Source organism: Talpa occidentalis, unplaced genomic scaffold, assembly GCF_014898055.3.
Source record: "Talpa occidentalis isolate TD23 unplaced genomic scaffold, MPIMG_talOcc4v2.1 talOcc4.2, whole genome shotgun sequence".
NCBI classification, from domain to species: Eukaryota; Metazoa; Chordata; class Mammalia; order Eulipotyphla; family Talpidae; genus Talpa; species Talpa occidentalis.
The window spans coordinates 69,788,139-69,813,919 of record NW_023602073.1 but is presented as its reverse complement, the minus strand read 5'-3'; the positions used below and the strand labels follow the sequence as shown (position 1 = coordinate 69,813,919).

The window sequence follows — 25,781 nt, the reverse complement described above, 5'->3', positions numbered from 1 at the left end:
GCGCGTCCCCTAGAGAGCCTGGGGATTGGCTGGCGCGAGGGCGGTGTCGGCCTACGCCTCCAGACTGGCTCGGCTGACTTTGGCGCTTGCCTGGTGGGACGTCCAGGTGTGTGGGCTTCTGACTTTGAGGGCTTGGGGTATCGAAATCCCGCCTTCTCCTGCCACAGCGGAGGCCCGACGACAGCCGGCTGGTGAGTAGGACTGTGGACGTGGAGGCACGTCGGCGTTTCAGGTTCCTCCTTTCCACTAGGTCCTCTCTTCACAGGCCCCTACTCTTGTCCTCCGAATCTCTGTCCTTTCCCTCCTGTCAACTTTCTCCTTTTTCACCTTCCTTACGGTGGCGGCTTCCCGTCCTTCTCTACCTTCCTTAGGTTTAGATTCTCCACCGACCTGTCACTTAAAGTGATGTTCTTGGGAATTGGGTAATAGGAGAGAAGTTGCTTGTAATGTCTCAGGGGCCATTTTGCCGTGTTTCCTGGCCACCCAAGCACCCGATGTTCTTCTAAGGCAGAGGTCACTTCTTGTAGGGTTCCAAAGGGGTGCTCTTGACGCCATAGCTGTTAGGCCTGGGCTACTGTTACTCTGAGGGTTTTCTAAAAGACGTGACGGGACTCAAAGTGATTTTCTGTATAAAAGTGGAGGTAAGGGTGAGAGGTGGAATAGGAAAGAAAGTTATAAATTGACATAAAACTATAAGTTACTTACTTGTTCTAAGTTTTATCTAGAAAGAGAGCACTCTTACAGAAACTTGAAACCCTGGATAATATATGTATGCAAAGTTTTAAATCACTTGACCATTTAAAAAAATTGTGCTTATGTTTATTTATGCTAATATTTAATTTGCATGCTCTATGTTGTCATCTCCAACTCAGATTGGCTGAATGTTAGAAGTGACTAGCCTTTCTTGAAGTATGACCACATGTAAGCAGTCAAAATATGATAGTGGCCTCCCTGATGGCGCAAGGGGTTAAACACAACCTATGAAGCTGTCCGCAGCCACTGCAGCACTAGTTCGATCCCCAGCCAGGGATTTACCCACATGGCACAGCAGACCTCTCCTGACTTGCCTGCTGCTCCCCTCAGCAGTGTATTTCAGTCAATCTGCCTGTTCTGTTTCCCACTGTATCTCTGGCGAATCCTCTCACCTCCCACACCTCTGGCCTGTACCCCAGGGCATGTGGGATGTGGGGGTGGAGTTCACTGCTCTTTAACACATTCTGATCTTCAATAACTTACTATCATTTCTTTGCATGTTGCTTTTTTGAGTGCTTGAAACCTCGCTTGATTCATTTTTCTGAAAAATTCAGAAATCCTGTTACCATAAACAGTAGTTGTGTTCTCATCTAAAAATGACATCTATTTCCAGTCTTGGGCCTCCCCGGTGGTGCAGCGGTTGAGCGCTGGGTTGCGAAGCTGCCCGCGGCCTCTACGACGCCGGTTCGATCCCCGGCTACTCCCCAGCTACTGGAGGAGGGTCCCACATGGCGCGCAGACCTCTCCTGCCACCCGCTGCTCCCCTCAGCAGTGTACTTCGGTCCTTCTGCCTGCTCTGCTCCCCGCTCTGGCTGTGGTGAATTCTCTCACCCTCCCGTGCTTCTGACTGTACCCAGTGCATGTATAAACAAGCAAAACAAACAAACAAACAAACAAATAAATAAATAAACATGCCTCTACTAAAAAAAATAAAAAAATAAAAAATAAAAAAAAAAATATTTCCAGTCTTTGCCAATTTGCCATGTGATTTGCAGAAGTCTTTTATATGTAGGGCTCTTTCCTATAATTTTTCCAGGTTTAGGAAAGCCCCACGAGTATTTTGTGTGAGGCGTGATCTTTCCTATCAACAATCTAGTCACAGGAAGTTTTCAAATTATCTTTTATATCATTACAACCCTAATGGTTCAATTATAACTTAATTATTTTCTCACCCAACTTTCAAGCTAGTGCATGTATTATATGGCTTACAAGAGGATAGATGACAAAAATCATAATAGTTTTTTTGAAAGTGGAAATTGTTTTTGTTGTATTTCTGTTTAGACTCTTAATGCACTTCTTAACTTAGTTGAACATACATTTGTGATTTTTTGTCCTCTTTCAATTTTTTTTTCTTTTTTTTTAAAGATTTATTTATTTATTTATACAAGCACTGGGTACAGTCAGAAGCACAGGAGAGTGAGAGAATTCACCAGAGCCAGAGCGGGGAGCAGAGCAGGCAGAAGGACCGAAGTACACTGCTGAGGGGAGCAGTGGGCGGCAGGAGAGGTCTGTGAGCCATGTGGGACCTTCTTCCGGTGGCCAGGGAGCAGCTGGGGATCGAACTGGAGCTGCAGAGGCTGCTGGCAGCTTCGCAACCCAGCGCTCAACCGCTGCGCCACTGGGGAGGCCCTTTCAATGTTTTAAGCCTGTCTCTTTTTTAAAGAAACTCCATAACATATTTAAAATTTTCACTCATGTATAGTGTACTCAGATAAATGCACACATCAAAATTGCAAATTTCGACAGATTTCCACAAACTGAACATATCTATAGGATCAGCATTTCTATGTCACCCCAAAACTCCTCCCTTGTTGCTTTTCTGTACTAAGTTTTTTCATTACAAATAAAATGATAGGAAACGTGGACTTTATGTAATCACTATCCAAGGAGTGATGTTCCTCCATTGAATGACATAATCATTTCTGAAACTTTTGTACATATTGCCAATTTGCTTTCTGAAGTAGTTTAAATAGTTTGTACTCCTGCCAGTGGTTTATGTCTTATTTCCAAACTGCCTAACAAATGATGAGTGTTATTATTTTCTTCATTGAATTGATAGGTAAGATAGTATGGAGAATTGAATGTTAAGCTCACTTGTTGTTTTATCTATTATAAAACAATATAGCATGATGAATATATTAATGAAATTAGCATATTAAAAATACTACCTTATATGTTGACTAACAAGTATTTGGTAATTCAAGTGAATACTTTACTGCTTTGTTGTATGGAATTTTGATCAAGCTACTTTATTTCTCTGCTTCTTAATTTCTATATCTCTAAAATCATTTAATTAAACTGTGTCACCTAGTATAAGACTCTGTCAGTTATCAGAAATAGACAACTCTAATGTTGGAACACTTTATAGACTAGCTGAAAAGAAATGCACATATTTGTGTACTCACACATACACACGTATATATGTATATAATTTTATATATATGGGCCCCCCTGGTGGCACAAGGGGTTAAAATGCAACCTATGAAGCTTGCCGCAGCCACTGCAGCAAGAGTTCCATCCCCAGCCAGGGAGCTACCCACATGGCGCAGTAGACCTCTCCTCTCTCTCCCGCTGCTTCCCTCAGCAGTGTATTTTAGTCGATCTGCCTGTTCTGTTTCCCACTCTGCCTCTGGTGAATCTTCTCACCCCCCCCAACTCTGGCCTGTACCCCAGTTCTTGTATGTTTAGATAAATAAATCTTAAAAAAATAATTTTATATATAGGTATTTTATGTAAACATAAAATATGAATGCAAACATAAAATATGGATGCATGTATTTTATGCTAAACATCAAAAATAGTCTTCTGTATGTTGTCATGTAGGAAATGATAGATGATAGATGTTTAAACAGGGACACAGAGTGTTGTAGATTACAGAAGAGGTCATTAGCCCAGCTTGTGGCTTCAAGGAGAGACTGTGAGTATATTAGTTAAACATAAGAACTTTGAAACCTGGCTCTCAGGTTCAAAACTGCCTCTTCTCTGCTTTGGTTTCCTCATAGGTAAAATGGGGATAATAGTATCTATCTCTTGGTGTTGTGAGGAATAAAATTACTATTATATGTAAAGTTCTTAGAACAATGCCTGTCACATAGAAAATGCTGTAGACTGAGGATGATGTCTTAGCCTAATTAAACAAAGAAAATCATAGGGAGATGGAAGAGCAAGTCATATAGCTTTCACATATGTAAATAACTGTAGTTAATCTGAAACAGGGCTCCTCAGAGGAGGCCAAAGCCAAACCAAGGGGTATAACTACTATAGAGCACCAAATGTTTAGAATACAAAGACAGAAATGAGTCTAAGAGGTAAGGAGGAATCAGGTCATTGAGGTCTTGAATACCAATTTGTCTTGTGATCACTTTTTTCCCCAGCATGCACACAGTCCTGTTATAAAGTAGGTATTAAAAACCTTCTGAATGAAAAAAATCAATGAGTAGGATGCTATATCTTCTGTATGAATGAGAACCTTTGAAAAATCAGAACTAAAACAACATGATAGTTTTCTTTGGTATGATTGTGTAAAGTGGTTATGGGGAGCCAAGAATGGTCAGTGTAACCAGCTAAGAGGTGTTGAAGACTACAATTAGAACAGTGATACTAGTTGTGGAGAAGTTGGGCTAATATTATGAACTATCAGGAACAGGAAACAGGAAAGAAGAGGTGAAATCACACTAATATCTTCTTTCTTCTTTTTTCCCCTTTTCACCAATAGCTCCCATTTTCTTCTCTTATAAATACATACGCACTGTGCTTTTTCCCTAGGTCAATTCTTGTTCCTGTTGGGTATTTTCCATGCTCCATCATGTTGAGGGCTAAGACTCGGCTTTTTTTGCTTTCACCTCATCACCTGAAGCAGCTGAAAGAATCATCCAGCTCCAGGCTTATATGGCAGCGACTTCTACACCAGCAACAACCTCTTCATCCAGAATGGGCTGCCCTTGCTAAAAAGCAGCTGAAAGGCAAAAACCCAGAAGACCTAATATGGCACACTCCAGAGGGAATCTCCATAAAGCCTTTATATTCCAGCAGAGATACCAAGGATTTACCTGAAGAACTTCCAGGGGTGAAGCCGTTCACACGTGGACCGTATCCCACCATGTATACCTTTAGGCCCTGGACCATCCGCCAGTATGCTGGATTTAGTACTGTGGAAGAGAGCAATAAATTCTATAAGGACAATATTAAGGGTGAGATTTTAATATGAGATATAATATTTATGAGTAAATATATATTTCCTAATCATAGGTTTTTTTTGAAGGGAAGCTGGCTAATCTTTGTAAAGATAATATATAGTTACTTAATAATTCAGTAGACTATCCTGTGAAAAATGAATTTTTCAACTTCCGTGATCAAAAAAATAGTGAGCCAGATTAAAACACCAAAATCTTGAGAGAAAACAATACTTACATGCACATTGTATAAAAGGAAATAGGTGAAGAGTCATTGACTTTGCCTCTGAAAAAATTTAATTAACATTAAATTAACTCTAACATGTTAGAGTAAGCATTGGAGGGAGAAATGGTTTACATGGTCCCAAAGAAAGTTATAAGTAGTAATATGCTACAGAAATATTCAGTGCAACAAGCAAACAGTCTCTGAAAATCATTTTAACTATAATCTTTTTCAGATCTGTAATAAAACCATATTGTTTGAATCCTAACTTTGAGGATCTCTATATTTGGATTGCCCATAGAGGACTGGTATTGTATTTAGTTTTTGGCAGTTTTCACAATTCTATTTCCAGAATATTTGAGTAGCCCAAGCATCTAGTTATGACCATAGTAAATAAAGAACAAAAATAAATAAGCAAATTTAATGCAAGTATTATATTGACTTGCATATATATAAATAGCCAGATCTTTTATGAATCTTAAAAATATTCCTATCAAAAGCTGTGAAGATAAAAAAAATCTTTGGATAAACCTGAGATAACTGAGGTGTTTTGGTCCTTTAATTCTTTCTTATAGGAAGGTCTGGAACTCCATTTGTGCATTTTTAGCACATGGGAAATAACTGACCCTCTTAGGAAATGAAGTATCTTTAGTTTATTTTGACATGTGTCATTTTAAAATGTTATAAAAAGACACAATGGTGGGATGAATCAACACTTTTAGTAGTTTAAAGGCAAAAAGGTAGGTCAGTTTACTTTGATGCCAAACTAATCCTATGTCATTTTTTTACATATTTAGCTGGTCAGCAGGGATTATCAGTTGCTTTTGATCTTGCAACACATCGTGGCTATGATTCAGACAACCCTCGAGTTCGTGGTGATGTTGGAATGGCTGGAGTTGCTATTGACACTGTGGAAGATACCAAAATTCTTTTTGATGGAATTCCTTTAGAAAAAATGTCAGTTTCTATGACCATGAATGGAGCAGTTATTCCAGTTCTTGCAACTTTTATAGTAACTGGAGAAGAGCAAGGTGTACCTAAAGAGAAACTTACTGGTACAATCCAAAATGATATATTAAAGGAGTTTATGGTCAGAAATACTTATATTTTTCCTCCAGAACCATCTATGAAAATTATTGCTGACATCTTCCAATATACAGCAAAGGTATCCTCTGTGGTTATTATAGGTTTTTCTATATTTCTTTAAATGTAGGGTTTTTGTAATATACCCTAACCTAATTTGAATTTGATGATTGAATCTGAGTATGGATCTGTATGTGTGTGGCTTTATTATTTTGCTTTTTAATTTCATTAAATTAAAATGAAAGGACTGTAGGACTCAGGGCATTAGATGTTTATTATATTTTATTATTGAAATTTTTTTCTTGATAATCTTTAGAATTGGGGAGTGATCACAATTTATACTTCTTTAGTCTCTCTGGGGTTCAGATTCAGTTTTGAAGTAGACACTGGCGTAAGACAGATGAGGAGCAAAATGTCAGCTTTATTTCTGCTAAATACTGAATTAAAAACATCACATATATCTGCAATCAAAATGCAAGTTCCTAATATTTAATCCCTGAATTAGGTTCATCTTTCTGTGTCCAAGTGGTGGAAAAAGTTTCTTACAATGTTTTTATATTTAGTAGCAGTCCTTCCATGGGGAAATAGAAAGTTTATTCATTTTCCTCTAAGTAATTTATATGTATTTCCCCTATCATTTACACTGCTTCTTGCTGGCAGTGCTCTCCATCTCTTTATATACCTTAAAATTATCTACCATCATAGGCATTGCCTTCTCTCCTCATTTGATACTTAGTCTTTATAATTTGCAACTTTATTTCTTTTCACTGATTTTATCTACCCTCGTGAATTGTATTATATAGAATTGTATATTCATCACCTTTCAATTTCAAGAACATATAAATAGATAGGTTACATTTAGCTAGCAACATGTGACACATAAACAGACACACACAAATATGTACAAATACAGCTTCAACTAAATAGGAGTCAGTTCTTTTTCATTTATAATATGTTGGCAAGGAGGCCATCAGGGTTTTGGTTGTATCAAACTTCCATGGACCTTAGTCCAGGCTCCTCTTGTTAGTGTGCCACTTTATGGCACTTTATGGGCCAGGTGTGTTTCATGGAGAGACAACCCTGCTCTTCTTACTTTTAAGGTGAACTTCTAGAAGGAACAAATCAAACTTCTGTTTATATCGTGGACACATATAATAGTGGGAGTAGATTAGAAATGTAAGTCCTTACACATTGGCACTTTGAATTTATGTTTCATATATTACAGGATAAGTGTGGAGAATGGCTAGCCAATTTCAAAGTTTAAACTTTTACTATTGTAAAATTTACTTTTTTTTTATTTCATATAGCACATGCCAAAATTTAATTCAATTTCAATTAGTGGATACCATATGCAGGAAGCAGGAGCTGATGCCATTCTAGAACTGGCCTATACTATAGCAGATGGATTGGAGTACTGTAGAACTGGACTCCAAGCTGGTCTGACAATTGATGAATTTGCACCCAGGTGAGTAAATTAAACTCATGTACTGTCTCAACATCAAGAAAATTCATAGGACCATTGTATGAGTGTACAGAAAAATATTTGATACAATAAATTTGTACATATAAATGTCATATTAGATTCTCATATTGTATCTGAGTGACAATGATAGAATACGCCAAAACTATTTGGAATGAAAAACCAGGTATTAAATTTGATCATACTTATTAGTAAATTAGAGGAATCTTATTCCTATTTATTCAGAGAACACAACTGGCATATTTTGACAAATCTTAAATATAAATAAGGTTCAAGACAGATTTGCTTTTTTCCATTTTAAACAGAAGTCATCCAGTTTTCTTATCACTTCTGTAATATAAATGTTTTGGAATGCACAGTACTATTGAAAACATTACTATTTTAAAACAACTTGTTAATAATGTTGTATAAAAATGTAGAAACAACTAAAAAAAGGAATATATGGAAGAACTTAACTGAATTTTTTGAAGTATTTAAGTGAGTCAGATGATTAGTTAATTGCTCAACCTTGCTCTGGGCCAAACACTAACTTTTTTTTGCTGTGAATGAAACATGTGACAAACATGGTTTTCACTTTCGGAATTTATATATAGACTAGTGACTGTTTCTTTATACCAGTGGTTGTTGCATACTTACCATGACAGTAGTTCTGAAAGTGTGATTCAAGACCCCTGGAGGTTACTGAAACCCTTCCTGGGGTCTTTGAGGTCAGAATTCTTTTCATGATTATGTTAAGATTTTATTTGTCTTGTTTACTTTCATTCTCTCAAAAACATACAGTGGTGTTTTCTAGCATATCTGCAACATGATGAATGCAGAAGCAGATATGAGACTCCAACTCTCTTCTACTAAGCTACATATTATAAAGAGATTTGTAAAAATGTAAAATAATGATTTTTTGTTACATTTTTTGTTTTAACAAGTTCTATTTTTTTTAATAAAAATAGCATATTAACATATTGTCAGTTTATTTTTATTTCTAAATGAATTGATATATAAATTATCCAAATAGAGAAACATTTTGGGGATCTTTAGTAATTTTTAAGTGTGGAAAAAAAATCCTGAGATAAGTTTTTTAACTACATCTTGCATGTGTATATAAAACTAAATAATAAACCTAGGGTTAGTTTCTTTAATAAACCTAGGGTTTAGTTTTTTCCCTAAAGGTGAGCCTTTTTTAATACAAGGGATTTTAATCTTTGTATCTTTGGATGCAGGCAGGTAAACTAAATATATAAATTAGCTACAGTTAAGATAAAAGGGATGGTGTAAGATGAGAATGGCACATATTAAAAAAAACTAGCAACAACAAATGTTGTCGAGGTTGTGGAGAAAAAGGAACTCTCCTGCATTGCTGGTGGGAGTGTAAAATGGTTCAACCACTATGGAGAGCTGTGTGGAGATTTCGTGACCTACTAAACATAGAGCTTCCGTATGATCCAGCATTTCCACTGCTAGGTATTTACCCAAATAACACAGAAATATTAATTCCAAAGGGCACCTGCACCCCTATGTTTATAGCAGCACTATTTACAATAGCTAAGCTATGGAAACAACGCAAATGCCCAAAAATAGATTACTAGATCAAGAAGATGTGCATATACACAATGGAATATTACTCAGCAATCAAAAAAGATAAACACATGCAGTTTGCAGCAACATGGATGGAGCTAGAAAGGATCAGGCTCAGCGAAATAGGTCAGAAAGAAAAAGAAAAATACTGGATGGTCTCACTCATAGCAGGAATTTAGAAAACCTAAATAAGGGACCAGGAAAAAGACTAATTACTACAAAGTAAAAATCAAAATCAACAAGCAACTATAAACCAGAGACATACTACGGGGGGGAGGGATGTGGAGAGGAAGGATTAGGGTCAAATAAGGGGGGGTGCAATTGTATGGGGACTATAACCAAAATGAAAATGCATACATTGTGCAAAAATGAAAAATGATGTAAGAATTATATAAAATAAAATATTTAAAAAAAAGATAAAAGGGATTACTAGGATTAGGGACAATTGGCAAAATATACCTATAGCAAATGCACATTCTTTGAAAGTTTTCTTGCTATCCAAATCAAGGGAATTTGTGGTTTAATTCCTTTTATATTATAAATCCTACATTATGTATTGGGTATTCTTGATTTTTTATATATGTATATATATAAAATATACATATATTTATTTATATATATTTATATTTTATATATATATATATATTTAGAAAGTGTAATTAAGGATATAAGAGGAGTTTCTTTCCTAACAAAAATTTACTATAAAGTGAATGATCACAGTTATTTACAGTAATTTACTTATTATAAAGCAAATAATCTCAGTGATATCTTCTCTATGCATAAAACTGTACTTTTGTCTGTTAGGTTAAAAGTTACTTTATACTTTTATTTTAATTCAAGTTAAATTGTTTGCAAATAAAATATGCACATTGATTTTGGTATATTTTTAGTATGTTTATGTGTAGTATGTTTTAGTATGTTGTATAATTTTATTTTCTGTTTCATATTGTATATAATCAAATTCTGGGCTTAATATTACTATTTTAGGTTGTCTTTCTTCTGGGGAATTGGGATGAACTTCTATATGGAAATAGCAAAAATGCGAGCTGGGCGACGACTCTGGGCCCACTTAATAGAGAAAATGTTTCATCCCAAAGACTCTAAATCTCTTCTTCTAAGAGCGCATTGTCAGACATCGGGATGGTCACTTACTGAGCAGGTATATGTATATATATAATTTAAAGTGTAGAATTTTAATAAAGTCATATAATTTACTCTGAGCAACATCACACAGTCCGGAAATGTATTTAATAACCTACCTGCTAGTATTTTAAAATCATAATTATTGTAAAGCATAATGTCCACTTAAATTTGTTTTTATACATATAATAATAAACAAATGAAATTGGCTCCCTCTAGTGGTTAGCAATGTGAAATCACTTTAAATCAGCTTACTTGTAATGCGCATGTACTTTTTGAAAGAAAAAAATGTGATGATGAGAGGAGATACAAATCACAATTTAATTAATATTGTCAAATTATTTTAAAATTTAAAATTCTTAACATGAAGCTGGCAAATTAAAATTCAGATTTATACATATTTATTTTATAGTCTGCAAACAGACTAAGGACAGTTATCACTTAGGTAATTTATTTTAACTGAATTTCATTTTATTAAAAATTGTGTACTGTAATATTTTTTACATGTGTTTATATATTAAACTATTTTGATTTAAAAATAACTTAAAAGAGTTACATTGCTTTTATACTCTTAAAAAATGAAAACTGATATACTCCATATTAAATATAGTTTCATGTCCTCATAAATGGAGAAATATAGATTTCAGGGTGAGAAGGAACTATAATAATCATTTTTGTCTTATCCTCCTCATTTTTACAGTGAAGGAAACTGAAGTTCATAAAGGTCCAGTGTCTTTCCCAAATCACAGTGAGAAATGGAATGAACTAGTACCGATATTTCTAATCTCACAGTCCATTCTTCATCTGTTCTATAAATTATTTATTGAGTGCCTGTTTTATGCATATCATTGTAATAGATACTTTGAGGTATACAAAGTAACTAGTACATGTTGGCTTTAGTAAGGTACATATTCATGATACACTTACAAAAGCATATTTAGCCAATACAAAAATAAAAGCAACAGATATTTAATATTTCAAAGATTTATAAGAGAATGTTTTAGTGCCTAAACACAGGTTAGACACTTTGACTCTTAAGGCTAGCTCATTACTTCTTTGTCTACATTTATTGGATAGTCTGAAGCCATATATAGATATTACCAAAAAAAGCATGCAGACACTTTTTAATCATCATCTTTTCTAGATGAGCAATATGTATAAACTGACTTGTTTTTTGTTTTTTTATTAAATGTTTTAGGATCCTTATAATAATATTATTCGTACTGCAGTAGAAGCAATGGCAGCAGTGTTTGGAGGGACTCAGTCTTTGCACACAAATTCTTTTGATGAAGCCTTGGGTTTGCCAACTGTGAAAAGTGCTCGAATTGCCAGGAACACACAAATCATCATTCAGGAAGAATCTGGGATTCCCAAAGTGGCTGATCCTTGGGGAGGTTCATATATGATGGAATCGCTCACAAATGATGTTTATAATGCTGCCTTGAAGGTTACTTTCTGTTCTTTGAAACTTTGCTTTTAGGATTTACAGATAAATAGAGATTAATAAACCATTGATAGGTTTTATCAAAACTTATAAAATGGGACAAAAAGGGAAATTGTTACTTGACTTTAAAGTTTCAAGACTGAAACTTAATTTAAAAATACATTTGTATTTGTGTATATTCAAAGAGTTGAAAAAACAGCTATTACTAAGACACTTACAAATTAAAAGGCTGGTTATTTGTCCTCTGCTTTCTTTTTTCCTGCTTCCTTGAGTCAGTATATCTTTTTGTTTTTTTCAGAATATACTTGTTAATTTTTCTGTTGTTTTTCAGGTAACTTAAAACTCTTTGTTAACCTAATTCCTTTATTATGATAAATTTACTACTAGGAGTTTATGATTTATTAATATTAGCAGCTATTTAACTTAACAAATTTATATAAGTTTCTAAAAACATATTCATATCCTCTTTGAGTTTTATTAATCTGTTTTTTTTACTAGCTTATTAATGAAATTGAAGAGATGGGTGGAATGGCCAAAGCTGTAGCAGAGGGGATACCTAAACTTCGAATTGAAGAATGTGCTGCCCGAAGGCAAGCTAGAATTGATTCTGGTAAGATAAGGTGGAAAAGTTTATATATGAAATCCATATTTTCAAAGAAATATTAATTTCAGTTTGAAGATAACATATTGTCAATTATACAAAAACAATGGGAAAATGAAGTGGATAAAATACTTTTGTCCATATCTGTCTTTCTGTTTCTGTATTGCATGCATGGATGCAATGGGGAGCATATGCTCAAAGTATGTGTGGAGTCATGTTCACTCTGTGTGTATGTGTGTGTGTGTATCTTCAGATTTTTGAAGATGACATTATTGGTTTTTGTGTTCCTCTTTGGTGTATTCATTTATTCACTCAGTCAACACTAGTATTTTTATTTAGAGTAGTATTTGAGGCACTGTGTTATGTCTGGGTATAGAACTGTGAACAGGACAGACTTGATTCATGCATCTGTAGAGCTTATATTTTAGTGAGAGAAAATGAACCAGTAAACAAATAAAATCATTATAGATTATAATAAGTTCCATAAATGAAATAAGAAGGACTATAACATGGTCCAAGTGTGATAGAATATCTTTAGAGTAACTCTGCTAGGTTAAGCCAAAGTAGGTTCTTAATCATGTTAAGAAAGTGTAATCTGATTTATTGCTTATAATAAAGGTATTTTAAAGGGTCTTTTGTTTGTTTAAAAGTGACTGGCAATAAGAGAATTCAAGAAAATATTAGAAAAGCTACTGGATGTTAACCTTCTACCTTTCAAATGTTAGGTAATAGCTGTTAATACTATTTGAATTTTGTAGTGTTAAAGTTTGCTAGAAACTCTGGAAAAATATGTAGTTTGGGAGAATAATAGAAGTTCTCCCTTACAGAGATTCTGATGTATTTGCTAATCTATACTGAAGATTCCTTAAGAATTAAGAGTACTACTTAAAAATATTAAATTTATAAGAAAAATAGGTGGTAATTCAAAAAATAGGTAGTAATTCAATACTGTTAGACAATAATTTGTGAATAGAATCTATATGTTATTTTCCTCCGGGAAACTAACAGGTTCTGAAGTAATTGTTGGAGTAAATAAGTACCAATTGGAACAAGAAGAATCTGTGGATGTTCTGGCAATTGATAATACTTCAGTGCGTAATAAGCAGATTGAGAAGCTTAAGAAGGTAATGATAGCTATTATTCACTGAGTGCTTTCTTTGTTCTGAGCATTAGTTAAGCCCTCATTATCTTGCTTAATCCTTAGGACACATGAGGTAGATATTATTTCCCAATATTTTAAAGATAAGGAGACTAAAGAGACATTGAGATACTTGTCCTAGATAAATAATTGACCAGCTAAGCTCAAATCTACATTTTTTGACACCCAAAACTCATTCTTTAAATCATGTTATCTGCTTCTGTGAAACTTAGATGTTATATAAACCACACTGTACTAGGGACTCCCCTGGTGGTGCAGCAGTTGAGCTCTGGGCTGTGAAGTTGCCCACAGCCTCTGCAGTGCCGGTTCAATCCCCAGCCACCAGTGAGGGTCATACATGGTGCACAGACCTCTCCTGCCGTGCCCACTGCTCCCCTCAGCAGTGTATTTCATCGGTCTGCCTGTTGTGTTCCCTGCTCTGGCTCTGGTGAATTCTCTCACCCTCCCGAGCTTCTGACTGTACCCAGTGCTTGTATAAATAAATAAATAAATCTTTAAAAAAATAACAACACACTGTACTAATTATAGTTCCCATAATTTATAGATTGGTTCTAAAACATAGTAATTATGTAACTCATTTAAAATTAAAAGCAAAATAAACTTCACAATCAGTATTTGAACTCAGGTCTTCTCACTGTAGTTTATTTCCATTAGACTGTAGTTTCTGTTACTACTATGAAAGTTATTTCCGTTCTGCTTATTTTTTTACTTAAGTATATTTGGTAGTATATAGTAAACTACTATTTATAATGAACTATATTTATTTTGATTGAAACGAGTACTGTTTCTCCAATTTCCAATTTCTCACTGAGATGATCCAAAGCTTATGAAATAAATCATTAATTCTTTCTTTTGTAATCTATGTGTATGAAACTACTTTGGTCTCTTAACTTCTGACTTTTGTAAGATAGGAAAATTGAAATCCCTTAATGTTTTTTCTTTGTTCACTTTGGCTGTGATTGTTTAAGGAATGATTTTATTTCCTCTCAGTTCAAATGTTCTTTAAGAATCTGATAGACTTTGTCCAGTTAGATTTAATACATAGTTAATACCTTTTTCCCCCCATTAGAGTTAATTGTACTTGTTAAATGATATTATTTCCTCTTCATTTTCAGTGAAGAGATAATGGCTCCTCTCGAATTTTGCAGTTTTTTTAAAAGGTCCTATTTATGGTGTAGCATTTTATTTTCAGTGATCACAAAAGTCTCAGTATTTATTTTATATCAAAAACTCCTTTTCTCTTATACTGTAGACTTTTAGTAACTCTATACTCATAGATTGAGTCTTTTTTTTTTTTTTTTTGTATTCGTACTGGGTACAGTCAGAAGTGCGGGAGGGTGAGAGAATTCACCAGAACCAGAACGGGGAACAGAACAGGCAGACCGACGAAATACACTGCTGAGGGGAGCAGTGGGCACGGCAGGAGAGGTCTGTCGCACCATGTGGGACCCTCACCGGGGGCCGGGGATCAAACCGGCGCTGCAGAGGCTGCGGGCAGCTTCGCAGCCCAGAGCTTAACCGCTGCCCCACCAGGAGAGGCCCACTATACTCATAGATTGAATGGTTCCATTTACCATAAGTATTGCTAACGTTTTAGGGACAAGAGAGAAATTCAGTAGTGATAATTGAGTTGGATTTTTCCATACCCTTAGTATAAATTTTCTGTTCCACCTCTGCTTTATAGAGACTATGTGATTTTCTATGGCAACTTGAGCAGTCTCATAGTTTAGATTCTTTTTTTTTTTTAAAGATTTATTTTTTTAATTATTTATATAAGCACTGGGTACAGTCAGAAGTGCGGGAGGGTGAGAGAATTCACCAGAGCCAGAGTGGGTTGCAGAACAGGCAGAAGGACCGAAGCACACTGCTGAGGGGAGCAGCGGATGGCAGGAGAGGTCTGCGCGCCATGTGGGGCCCTCCTCCAGTGGCCAGGGAGCAGCTGGGGATCGTATCGGCGCTGTAGAGGCTGCGGGCAGCTTCGCAACCCAGCGCTCAACCGCTGCACCACCGGGGAGGCCCCCATAGTTTAGATTCTCATAGGTAGTGAAAGCTTAGAAGATAATTGCATTTTAAGTTGGAACTTTGTTTAGGAAGGTTGTTGGCAGAGCAAAACTAGAACCTGAGGAAAAAAACTATGATGATGCTTTTCGTTGTCGATCTCAGTATTTCTCATTATCTCTGTCTCATTTACACTCTCAGCATCATTTTTAAATATACACAGTAGCAGTGTACATACATATTATTACTAATATATTTTTAATTGACAAAGGAACACCTAAAATGTAACTAAAATATTTTCTAAGTTCCAATCTGTTCTTTTTTCTTGTCACTATTTTTGTGTTCCTTTAAATATCTTCATATACAAGATCCACTTGTCTTCAATGTTTTGTTATGTTTGAAAAGCTTAAGTAGCAAGTACTAATAGGGATGTTAGCACCATTGTTTATTACCTTGTTTGTTTCTGATTTTTCAGGCTTATACAGAGTGTAGTATTATTTTGGACAGTGCTTAAATGCTTATTTATTAAATGAGTTATTTAATAATAAGAATGAAATTCAGAGATAGGATACATATTGTATTTTTGATGTTAGGATTGAACAGTTTCCATTATGATGTTTATAAGTTTAATCTCATCTCTGTTTTATTTACTCACATAAATTGCCCTTTTCCATAAGGTCAAATCCAGCAGGGATCAAGCTTTGGCTGAACGTTGTCTTACTGCACTGACTGAATGTGCTGCCAGTGGAGATGGAAACATTCTGTCTCTTGCTGTGGATGCAGCTCGTGCAAGGTGAGGATGTATAAGTTTGGAGGTTTCCAAATACAAAAAGTTGGCCAGTTTAGTTTTTCAGAGTGTATTTAAATAAAAGGTTGATCCTATGAACCATGTGAGACTAAAAGAAAATATTAGAAACCAACATAAATTTGTTTTTCTGAAACATCTGTGCATTTAAACATTCATGTTTTGAGTGCTTGTATCCTTCCCTGTGGCTCAGATGTTTGAAGCTATGTAATGAAACCATTTCAAAGATTTGCAGGTTGATGTTTGATGTACTTTCAAATATAGGGAGATATTGTATTGGACAGTAAGCATATCTATACATTGTCCAAAAGTAGACAATACATCTTTTTTCCTTGGCTATACAGACTTCTTTGAAAAGATAGTCCAGAATAAGGAGTACTTCTTTGTGTCATCAGACATGCAGAAAAGTGAGCAACCCATGAAAATTTTTTTCCCTAGTTTATAATAATGTCACTAATTAAATTATTCTTGTTTTTATTATTTATTGTTTAATATAATGAACTTTTCTGCCATGTGTGTTGAACTGCTTAAGGCATAGAGAAATCATTTAGGTGGGTTTTTTTTTTCAGTTTTAATTTCTTGAAGGAAATTAGATGAATTTTTTTACTTAAAATATTCCAATGCTGTCCCATTTCTTTTAAATTTAAACCTAATTTTATGGCTTGCAGGATTGTGTTAGATGTGACTTTTGCCTACCTCTGTGATGTTATATCCTCACTATGCTCACTATGCCAATTAAAGGCCTTTTTATTTTTAGGATACAAAACATGTTTTCCTACTTCTCGGAGTCTTTACATTTAGTGTTTCCTTTATCAAACACTGTTCTCTGCCTCTCCCATTTTTCCTTGGGTTTCTTCTTTTCATCAGTAGGTCTTAATTTATTTATTTAGTTAGTTAGTTATTGAAGATTTATTTATTTATTTATACAAGCACTGGGTACAGTCAGATATGCAGGAGGTGAGAGAATTCACCAGAGCCAGAGAGGGGAGCAGAACAGGCAGAAGGACCGAAGTACACTGCTGAGGGCAGCAGCGGGCGGCAGGAGAGGTCTGCGCGCCATGTGGGACCCTCGCCCGGTGGCAGGGGATCGAACCAGCGCTGCAGAGGCTGCGGGCAGCTTCGCAGCCCAGTGCTCAACTGCTGCGCCACCAGGGAGACCCCATTAGGTCTTAATTTAAAAGTTATATCTCCAATATCTTTTGTCCCGTCATCCCATTCCATTTTGCCTATATTAGGGTATTCATAGTACTTATTGCCATATCAAATTATGTTACTATTGATTAATTTATTTGTCTGTATCCCTACTACATGATAAGCTCTAAAGAGCAGGTACTTCATTTTTGTCCTAGTTATCATTGTATGTCTGGTACTTGTCAGGGTCAGGCACTAATTAAGCACTCAGTGCATGTCAAATGAGTTAATAAACAAATAGATGAAATATGCTGTAAAAGATTTACTTTTTTTTTTATAGAGGCATGTTTTATTTATTTATTGTTTGTTTGTTTGCTTGTTTGTTTATACATGCACTGGGTACAGTCAGAAGCGCGGGAGGGTGAGAGAATTCACCAGAGCCAGAGCGGGGAGCAGAGCAGGCAGAAGGACCAAAGTGCACTGCTGAGGGGAGCAGCGGGTGGCAGGAGAGGTCTGCACGCCATGTGGGACCCTCCTCCGGTGGCCGGGAAGCAGCCGGGGATCGAACCGGCGCCGCAGAGGCTGCAGGCAGCTTCCCAACCCAGCGCTCAACCGCTGCGCCACTGGGGAGGCCCAAAAGATTTACTTTTTATCAGAAAGTATCTGTGGGAATCTTCTTTATCCATTTTCAGATGCTTATCTTTTTATAATTTTAGGTAATTTAATCATTTTTTTTTGGTTGACAAATATTAAAAGGATTACTGTGTATGAAGGCTTACTTATAAGTATCCTGAGTAAAGATGTGTTTATGAATACAGAAAAAAGCAGCCTCATTTAGATTTTTGACAGCCCTTTTTTCAGGTGATAAAATATGTCTAATTATGCTGAATATCAATGTAAATATTTTTATTTCAAGTAATGATGTTAGTAGAACCTCCACTTAATATTTTAGATGTACAGTTGGAGAAATCACAGATGCCATGAAAAAGGTATTTGGTGAACATAAAGCTAATGATCGCATGGTGAGTGGAGCCTATCGTCAGGAATTTGGAGAAAGTAAAGAGATATCATCTGCTATCAAGAGGTATTATGTGAAGTATCTTAAAACAGAATTTTGTCTTTTAACTTAATCTTCATGAACTTAATGGGTGTTTAATTTTCTTATGTACCGCTTGGAAAATACTTAAGTTGACTTTCCTCTTAGTCTGTAAATATTTTTAACTTTAACCGTAGTCCATTTTAGGAGTTTTTCATCTCAAACAAATGTTTAACATTGATACTGCTTCATATCTTCCAGGTGTGTACATTTTAATCTTAGTGTGGTTAGACTTTAATATTTTTTTCTTTATTTGTATTATGTAATTGCTGAAATAATCCTAAGATGTTATTTTTCCTATGTAAAATTAAATATTGGGTTGCCATCTATGCATAAATTAAAGTCAGTCTTCATTGAACTGACAGTAAATAACAGTGCCACAACAAGATTTAGAAATATAAATTGTCATGACCTTGTGGTCACTTTTCTCATCATACTTTACTGTAATATTCTCCATTTTATGGGCTTGCAAACTGTGTAATCATTCATACTTTCCTCCAAGGGGAGGGAGGAGGTAAATATTTTCATTTGATGGAGTTATTTATGTGAAATAGAGATATTAACAAAATATGATTAAACATTTAATGCAAATAAGTGATAGTTTTTATATCTTACCTTTGGACAATTAATATATAATTATTCTCGTATTTTAAAATGTTTCTTAGGGTTCAGAATTTCATGGAACATGAAGGTCGTAGACCTCGTCTTCTTGTGGCAAAAATGGGACAAGATGGACATGACAGAGGAGCAAAAGTTATTGCTACAGGATTTGCTGATCTTGGTTTTGATGTAGACATAGGTCCTCTATTTCAGGTACTAAAATTTTTTGGAGAAAGAAGTCACAATTAGAAAAAATGTTAAATGATATGTCAAGTTAATGTTTATAAAATTGTAAAAGAAAAGCATACTGAACAAATTTCCTAATTCATTTTGAAAGCATGTATCCATTAATTATAGCAGCTATAAGAATAAAATATAATTCATGTTAATGTACTTTTTACTCAGACTCTGTAAAAGTAAAATGTGAGTTCAGAGCTAAAACTTTTCTTAGGCTGCTGAAACTATTAAATCACTTTCAAAGATGATGATGTTCTATCTGTTGACATGTGGCTAATATTTTGTGGGAAAGATAACCCACATTGGATAGATGAAGAGTTTTGAAAAGGAAATCAAGCATCAGAATGGGCTCAACTTATAATTAAATATTCTTTCTTTTGTACTGTCTAGTAGTATTTATTCATAGAATATTAGGCCTAAATAAGAAAATAATTTGTTGGTAATACATGAGGCTGGAATCTCTATAGAGAAATAAAACAATAGTCTTTCACTTCAAAAATATCTTTTGCTGAAAAATACATTGTAATAACTTTTATATTGCATATTTATTGATCATCTACCATATGCCAGGTTCTGAGTTGAATAAGATACGATTTTTTTCTCAGGGAGATTATTGAGTCCTAAGAGAGAGATTTATTTGACAGTAATCACAGCAGAATAATAATTATCATAATTAAAGTTTGAATAAGGTGAGCACTTCACTTATCTGGGAACTTAAAGCTTGAACTGTGTCTTTCAGAACCCTGGAGTGCAAGACAGGGAAGGGCATACTAAGAATTACAGAGCTAAACAGTGTAAGGAGGCATAGTGCCTTAAAGTAACTGCAAGAAGTTTAATGAGATGAGAATACAGTGCTTGGTGTAGATTATGAGTAGCTTTATATGACTTTCTAAGGAGTTTGGACTTCATCCCACCGGTGTTTAGGAAGAGTGGCACAATCAAATTTATACTTTAGAAAGTTTACTTCTAAGTAAAATCACTTACTAAAGTGTATTGAGGGCCTCCCCGGTGGCGCAGTGGTTGAGCGCTGGGTTGCGAAGCTGTCCGCAGCCTCTGCAGCACCAGTTTGATCCCCGGCTGCTCCCTGGCCACCGGAGGAGGGTCCCACATGGCGCGTAGCCCTCTCCGGCTGCCCACTGCTTCCCTCAGCAGTGTACTTCGGTCCTTCTGCCTGCTCTGCTTCTCGCTCTGGCTCTGGTGAATTCTTGCGCCCTCCTGTGCTTCTGACTGTACCCAGTGCTTGTATAAATAAATAAATAAATCTTTAAAAAAATTAAAAAAAATTATGATGAAGAAAGATAATATATTTTACCTATTTTCCTTCTTTGTCTTGAAGATTTTGGAGGAAACTATACTTTGGTGTAACTTAAATCTAATTTAAATATAATACTGTAAGAAGCAAATGAAGCACTAGTATTTATTGTATCAATTGGACTAGTGGCATTTATGATTTGAGAATAATATATGAAAAGCTATATTCATTTTAAGATTTTTAATGCAGAATATTATTAAAGATGTAGTTGATGTACATAGTAAATACTTTTAAAACATTTTTCAGAGTAAATAACGATTTGTCTCTTTACTTCCTGTTTAGACTCCCCGTGAAGTAGCCCAGCAGGCAGTGGATGCAGATGTGCATGCTGTGGGTGTGAGCACACTTGCTGCTGGTCATAAAACCTTAGTTCCTGAGCTCATCAAGGAACTTAATTCCCTTGGGCGGCCAGATATTCTTGTCATGTGTGGAGGGGTGATACCACCACAGGTATTTTTCATCTATATTTTTTAATACATTGATGGGATTCTTGAGTAACCATAGCTTATATGAAGTTTTTAATTTACTGTACATTTTTACTAAAGTTAAATTTATTGTAGGTTTAGAGTCAAATTATTTTGTAGTGATTTTATGAAGTAAATTCTATATAAATGGAAAATGTTGCTTTCTCTTCTGGCTGTATATAATTATTATAAATAATTAAATAGTTTACAAAGCTTCTATGAGAGAATATCTCCCTGCAATGAGAGAATACCTCCCTAGATAGAGATTTACCTTTTTTCCTAGTCAATAAACATTGGTGGAGAAGGAATAGGATATTTATATACTATTTTTTCTGAGATTGTTCTAAGTAAATGATATATAGATGCTACCAAGGCTCATCAAAGGAATCTATTCATGAAATATAACATTGTGTCCATGTATACATTTTTTCCTCTCCATTATAACTCAACATGAAATACTGAATTTATAATCTACTTATGAAATGAGAAAATACATAACTATGAGTTGATATTGGTGATAATGTGGTACTGGCAAACTAACTACTATTTATTCTTTCTAACCATACAGTACTAAATGAGATACAGTCAACACAAAACTGCTTTTGTTAAATACATGCCTATTATTACTATTTGGGAATATGACTTGCTTTATTCTTTATTGCTATCTGTGAATAACTTCTATCTGTATTGCAGTTTTAGTCTATAATACCAAAGCCCTTGGGCATGATATTAAAATTTAAGAACCAAATTAACTAGGCAGTTCAAAATATTAAAATTGCAATGTAAGTTGAGAAAAAAATGCAGGACTCATATATAAGTGAGCTGATATTTGTAAGAAGTGTATCTTATATAAGTTGTTTTAGTGCTCTGGATATTTGAATTACTTAGAGCATTAATAGCTTGCCATACTCCCCCTCCCCACCACCATGAGTTTATAGACTAAGAAACATTTTCTGTAATGATACACTATATGTTAAAATGGGTATCCTTTATAATTATAGTAGTCAACACCCATGTATTTCTCTCATTATTTGTTTTCAGTGAATGTATAAAATGTTATTTAACTGAAAGTTGCTTAGATTTCAAATTAGAAAGCTAGTGTATGGTGGTTAATCAGACAGATTTTGCCATGCCATTATGGAGCTTATAGTTTCTGTAGCCCCATTAAGTAAGCATAGTCTTTCCTTATTAGAATATGTCACTACAATTGGGATCTTTGAACTCTTTTACCAGTAGTGCCTTCCAAGAATTTTAGACAAGGTTAGAGCCTTATGATGCCTGCTGCCATCAAACAGGGTGATGCAATGTCCCTGACACAGCTCAGTGGTGAGGACATTTCACAATGATAACTTTTTCTTGGAAATAATTTCAAACAAACATAAGGTGCAAAAATGAAAATAGTACAAAAATCACTTTATACCCTTTATTCAGATTCACTTATTTCTAATATTTTACCCATTTACTATAGTGAATGTTATAACACCTGTATAAGATTTAGGTAATTCAGGAACCCTTTCTCTAGTTGCAACATTTTATACTCCTCTCCCAGTTGAGTCTTCCATTCCAAATCCACAACTCAGATGTCAGAACAAATGGTACACATAATTACTAGGAAAGACAGAAAGGATATAGCCTATCAGTTTGACCATCTCCAACTGGACATAAATGTTATTTCTTCAACTTTTTTTGTAAACTGTGAAGTCTATAGCAGCTGCCCGACAACAATGACGTTTTGAATGTCTTTATGTATCAAGTGCTGAGAACACAAAGTTGATTAGACATGATCTCTGCCTTTAGAAATTCACATGCTACAAATGAAAAGCTTAAGAAAATGTGTTAAGTACCATTGCAGTAATAATACTAGAAAAATATTACAAGGCAATAATAGAGACAAAAAAGTAATGGTTGGAGGACAATTAGCATGCCCATATAATTTATCATCCTAATGTGATCACTTTTGAGGATGAAAATGAGTGCTATTGCAAAGGGAGCTACAATAAGTACAAAGCACACTCTTCTGAAATTGCACTAACACATAAGGATTATGGCTTTAGAACATGTCCTAAAGTCAGTTATAACTTCAAGTGTTCTGATGATAAAATAGCCGAAAGCCTAGAGAATATTTGTGTGCTTGGAATCTTTTCACTCATACTTTGACTGTGAAAGCTAGTCTTCGCTTACAGAAATTCTAATTGCATCGTGAAGTCAAATTCAAAGTACCACCATTCACTATTTACAGACAGAATCCTAGGAAAAAATATTAGCCTTACAAACTCAAAACTAATATACTAAATTTAAAACAAAAAATGACAAGTAGTAAAAATTTAGGTGAGACAGAATTATTAAGGTTTTGGGCTTAGAAGTTCATAGTCAGTGGGTCATACTATTTCTCATCCTGACAACACAAGGGGGTATTTGGGAAGCGGGCAGTGTGTGTTTGTTCTTTTAATGACTCTGAATGTACATGTGGTGCTAGTGGCTGTTGGTAGTAGCTCCATTCAAGGAGGAGTTTTTTACCTCAGATCCAAATGGTGTGCTCATTGAGAAAGTTGCATTGAGGAAGTTTTGGCTTGAGGGAACAAAGAAGAAAGAACAGGATTTTCTGTCTTTTTGTTTCATTTCTTTGAAATTGGAAATATTGTGTCTTTTATTAATGAAACAAATTCTTTCAACAGGATTATGAATTTCTGTTTGAAGTTGGTGTTTCCAATGTATTTGGTCCTGGTACTCGAATTCCAAGGGCTGCCATCCAAGTGCTTGATGATATTGAGAAGTGTTTGGAAAAGAAGCAGCAATCTATGTAAAATCTTGTTTTTGTTTTAGCTTTTTTCTAAAATTGAATCTCTCAATTATAATGTTGAGAAGAGAGCAAAGCCATGTCTACAGTTTATTTCAACATCTGATACATACTTTCCAAAAAGCTTTACGTTCAATAGCTTACTTTTAAGAATGCTGTCATGCTCCAAGTGTGATTTACAGTTTCACTTTAAAATATTAAAAAATTTATCCTTCAAAACTCTATAAGACATGTTCAATACTTTGTCAGAAACTCTAGACAAATGTATTATTTTTAAAAATAGTAATACTTATTAGAAATGTTTCTTAAGAATCTATTTATTTTCTTTTTAAATAAACTTTACCTAAAAAAAGGCTGACTAATCCTAATCAGTTTAGCATTGCATTGACTTGAGCACCAGAAATTAAAATTCAAAAGTGAATAAAATAATTGAACCTATTTATGTGGCAATGAATTGTGACTTAGGTCCTTAGCCAAAGTTACCAGAATTACTGCTATCAGAGTGTTACCTCCATAACAGTATTCAGTCAGACTCAAAATTAAAACAGGGGAAATGACAGACTATTTCTTAAGGTCTGATTTATTTTGTTCCTGGTCATGAACATATGACCTTCTTGCTGGACTTGGCTCAAGATCCAGGAGAGTAGATGTATATTATGACTATTCCCTAAAATGAAAGTGTTTAGTTATCAACGTGGTTTCCTCCAGAATGGTGATGTAAGCTGAGAGTGTAGGACTATGATATAGCAGGAACTGAGCTTTTCAGATCCTGAAAAATGCTACTATACATAGATTTTCCCAATAAGTTACGATATAAAAAAAGTACAGAGTACACCTGTAATTTCCTCATGAAAAGATTTGCTCATTAAAGAAAAAGTTACCTTTTATTTTTAACATAATCCTTACATGAGTGATTCTTTTGTAATGAGTTTCTATTGTATCTTATTAGGTCAAAGAGCAATCTTATAGAAGTCATTATATTTATATATTACTGTAGAGTTTATAAACTGCATTCAACATAACTTATTTAATTCACAGAACATGACTATTAAAAAATGTATTGTCTTGATTATTGTTCCCATTTTATAGATGAGTAATCTGACTTCTAAACCCAGAGATATCTTCACTCTGCTTTTTATTTACTTTTCCTTGTAAAGAAATGCATATCAATTCAATAAATATTTGGTTTCTGTGACATTTGTGTGCTGGGTGAATTATGTGAAAGAAACTCATCCTTGAAGAATTTATTATTCTTGACATTTGGTATCTTTAGATTAGGCCATTTTGGGAAGAATGGCAGCTGCCTGCTATCAAATTTCATATCCATTCTTTATTTTTCACTTGAAAACACAAGTATGGACTCCACTGGCCTTACTGCTTGAAAATCTGCTTGCTGAAATAATACCAAGTGACATGGTCTTTCGACATTAAATGTAAATCTTTTTGATTGCTGCATAGTATTCCTGTGTGCATCTCACATCTTCTTGATCCGGTCATCTATTTTTGAGCATTTGGGTCGTTTCCATCTTTTGCCTATTATAAACATAGGGGTGCAAGTATCCAAGAAAAGAAAGCTAACATTGTAGAAAAAGAAAAAGAGCAAGGGAGGGAGGGAGAGAGGGAGGGAGGAGGAAGGGAGGGAGGGAGGGAGGGAGGGAGGGAGGAAGGAGGGAGGGAGGAGAAGGAAGGAAGGAAGGAAGGAAGGAAGGAAGGA

The 25,781-nt window shown here is 34.9% G+C and overlaps 1 protein-coding gene across 1 annotated transcript; it reads left to right on the top strand.

Moving 5' to 3' along the window:
* Nucleotides 1-16: 16 nt before the first annotated feature.
* On the top strand, nt 17-24,257 carry MMUT (methylmalonyl-CoA mutase). The gene is made up of 13 exons (XM_037519853.2): nt 17-191; nt 4,519-4,943; nt 5,946-6,313; nt 7,539-7,696; nt 10,271-10,442; nt 11,622-11,870; nt 12,366-12,477; nt 13,477-13,592; nt 16,303-16,418; nt 18,514-18,645; nt 19,323-19,470; nt 21,089-21,256; nt 23,946-24,257. The coding sequence occupies exons 2-13, from the start codon at nt 4,559-4,561 to the stop codon at nt 24,072-24,074; spliced, it is 2,253 nt and encodes a 750-aa protein (XP_037375750.1). The 5' UTR covers nt 17-191; nt 4,519-4,558; the 3' UTR covers nt 24,075-24,257.
* The last annotated feature ends 1,524 nt before the right edge of the window (nt 24,258-25,781 follow it).